At 47.3% G+C, this 2,584-nt stretch overlaps 1 protein-coding gene across 1 annotated transcript in view; it reads left to right on the top strand.

The window, feature by feature from the left end:
* Positions 1-2,584, top strand: part of FBH1 (F-box DNA helicase 1) — a 19,268-nt gene that overhangs the window by 3,142 nt on the left and 13,542 nt on the right. Inside the window, exon 3 of the mRNA XM_027671213.1 lies at positions 1,594-1,762. Coding sequence (XP_027527014.1) covers positions 1,594-1,762 — 169 coding nt within the window. The remainder of the gene's footprint in view (positions 1-1,593; positions 1,763-2,584) is intronic.

Raw genomic sequence — 2,584 nt, forward strand, 5'->3', positions numbered from 1 at the left:
CACATTGGAGCAGTTCCTGAAGGAGTGACCCTGTGGAAAACAGGGATCTGTGCTGGAGCAGTTCCTGAAGGAGTGACCCCGTGGAAAACAGGGATCTGTGCTGGAGCAGTTCCTGAAGGAGTGACCCTATGGAAAACAGGGATCTGTGCTGGAGCAGTTCCTGAAGGAATGACTCCATGGAAAACAGGGATCTGTGCTGGAGCAGTTCCTAAAGGACTGAGCCCATGGAAAACAGGGATCTGTGCTGGAGCAGTTCCTGAAGGATTGACCCCATGGAAAACAGGGATCTGTGCTGGAGAAACCTGTTCCTGAAGGACTGAGCCCATGGAAAACAGGGATCTGTGCTGGAGCAGTTCCTGAAGGAGTGACCCCATGGAAAACAGGGATCTGTGCTGGAGCAGTTCCTGAAGGAGTGACCCCATGGAAAACATGGATCTGTGTTGGAGCAGTTCCTGAAAGGCTGAGCCCATGGAAAACAGGGATCTGTGCTGGAGCAGTTCCTGAAGGAGTGACCCCATGGAAAACAGGGATCTGTGCTGGACCAGTTCCTGAAGGACTGAGCCCATGGAAAACAGGGATCTGTGCTGGAGCAGTTCCTGAAGGACTGAGCCCATGGAAAACAGGGATCTGTGCTGGAGCAGTTCCTGAAGGAGTGACCCCATGGAAAACAGGGATCTGTGCTGGAGCAGTTCCTGATGGAGTGACCCAGTGGAAAACAGGGATCCATGCTGGAATAACCTGTTCCTGAAGGACTGACCCTATGGAAAACAGGGATCTGTGCTGGAGCAGTTCCTGAAGGACTGAACCTGTGGAAAACAGGGATTCACATTGGAGCAGTTCCTGAAGGACTGAACCTGTGGAAAACAGGGATTCACATTGGAGCAGTTCCTGAAGGAGTGACCCTGTGGAAAACAGGGATTCACATTGGAGCAGTTCCTGAAGGAGTGACCCCATGGAAAACAGGGATCTGTGCTGGAGCAGTTCCTGGAGGACTGACCCCATGGAAAACAGGGATCTGTGCTGGAGCAGTTCCTGAAGGACTGAGCCCATGGAAAAGAGGGATCTGTGCTGGAGCAGTTCCTGAAGGACTGACCCTGTGGAAAACAGGGATCTGTGCTGGAGCAGTTCCTGAAGGAGTGACCCCATGGAAAACAGGGATCCGTGCTGGAGCAGTTCCTGAAGGACTGAGCCCATGGAAAAAAAGGGACTCACCCTGGAGCCGATCTGTTTTCCAGCCTAAATGATTCCCCGATTCCCTGAAATCAGGAGTGAAGCGGAGCCTGGGAAGAGGGGAGGGATGAGGAGAAAGTGTTTTGGGCTGTAGCTTTTATTCCTCCTTTCCCTCCCCTGATTTAATTGCCAGTAAATTAAATTATTTCCCTCGAATCAAGCCTGTTTTGCCCACGGTGGGAATTCCCGAGGGATCTCCCCCATCTTTATCCCAACCCACGAACCTTCCATTCTATTTTCCCTCTTTTTTAATTTTTTCCCCCAAGCTTTTAGGCCACAGATTGAAATTTTTTAAACCCAATTTAGGCACAAACATTCCCGAAATTCTGGAATCCTCATCCTCTGCTTCCTTCCCTTCTCCAGGCACGGGGAAAACCTCGACCTTGGCCAAGTACGCGGAGAAATTCCCAGAGCTCAACTTCCTCTACGTGGCTTTCAACAAAGCCGTGGCGGAGAAGGGGAAAAGGGTCTTTCCCAGGAATGTCACCTGCAAGACTTTCCACTCCCTGGCGTTCGGGAGCGTCGGGAAGCTGTGAGTTGGGATTTTAGATCCCAAAAAAAAAAAAGACGCGGCGGGAAAACGGGGTTGGAATTAAACATTTGGGATCTGAGGGAGGAGGGAAAATTATTTCACCTGCTCCAAGCCAGGCTGGGATTTGGGATTTATGGGTATCCAATTGGATGCTCCAGGGGTTTTAGGATCCACGGGAAAACTCTCATTTCCCCGTTGGAGCCAAGGGGTAATTCCCAGGGAGATAAAATTCCACCAGGAATGACTTTTTCCCCGCTTCCCGCTCCCGTGGCGGTGGGAAAACCTCTCCAAACGTTGCTTTTCTCCAACAGAGGAATAATTTCCTTTGTCTGAGTTGTTTTAATGATCCAATTCCTGTCCCATTATGGCACATTTCAAGTGCAGAGCTGGAAAAAAGAGGGAATTCCCATTACCTGGCAATGGTGAATACTGGGAATATCCCTCTGGCTTGATTTTTTTTTTTTTTTTCTTTTTTCCCCCTCTATAAAATGTATAAAATTAGCAAGTTTGTGCTTCTACCAGGACAAATATGTGCAGCTTTTAAAGATATTAGAGTATAAAGATATTCCATTGAAAGGTGTGCAGATTTTAAAGAGATTCAGATTTTGAAGATATTCCATTAAAAGGTGTGCAGATTTTAAAGATATTCAGATTATGAAGATATTCCATTAAAAGGCGTGCAGATTTTAAAGATATTCAGATTATGAAGATATTCCACTAAAAGGCGTGCAGATTTTAAAGATATTCAGATTATGAAGATATTCCACTAAAAGGCGTGCAGATTTTAAAGATATTCAGATTATGAAGATATTCCATTAAAAG

The sequence above is a fragment of the Neopelma chrysocephalum genome, unplaced genomic scaffold (genome assembly GCF_003984885.1).
Source record: "Neopelma chrysocephalum unplaced genomic scaffold, ASM398488v2 Primary Assembly neopelma1_97054, whole genome shotgun sequence".
Taxonomy (NCBI): domain Eukaryota; kingdom Metazoa; phylum Chordata; class Aves; order Passeriformes; family Pipridae; genus Neopelma; species Neopelma chrysocephalum.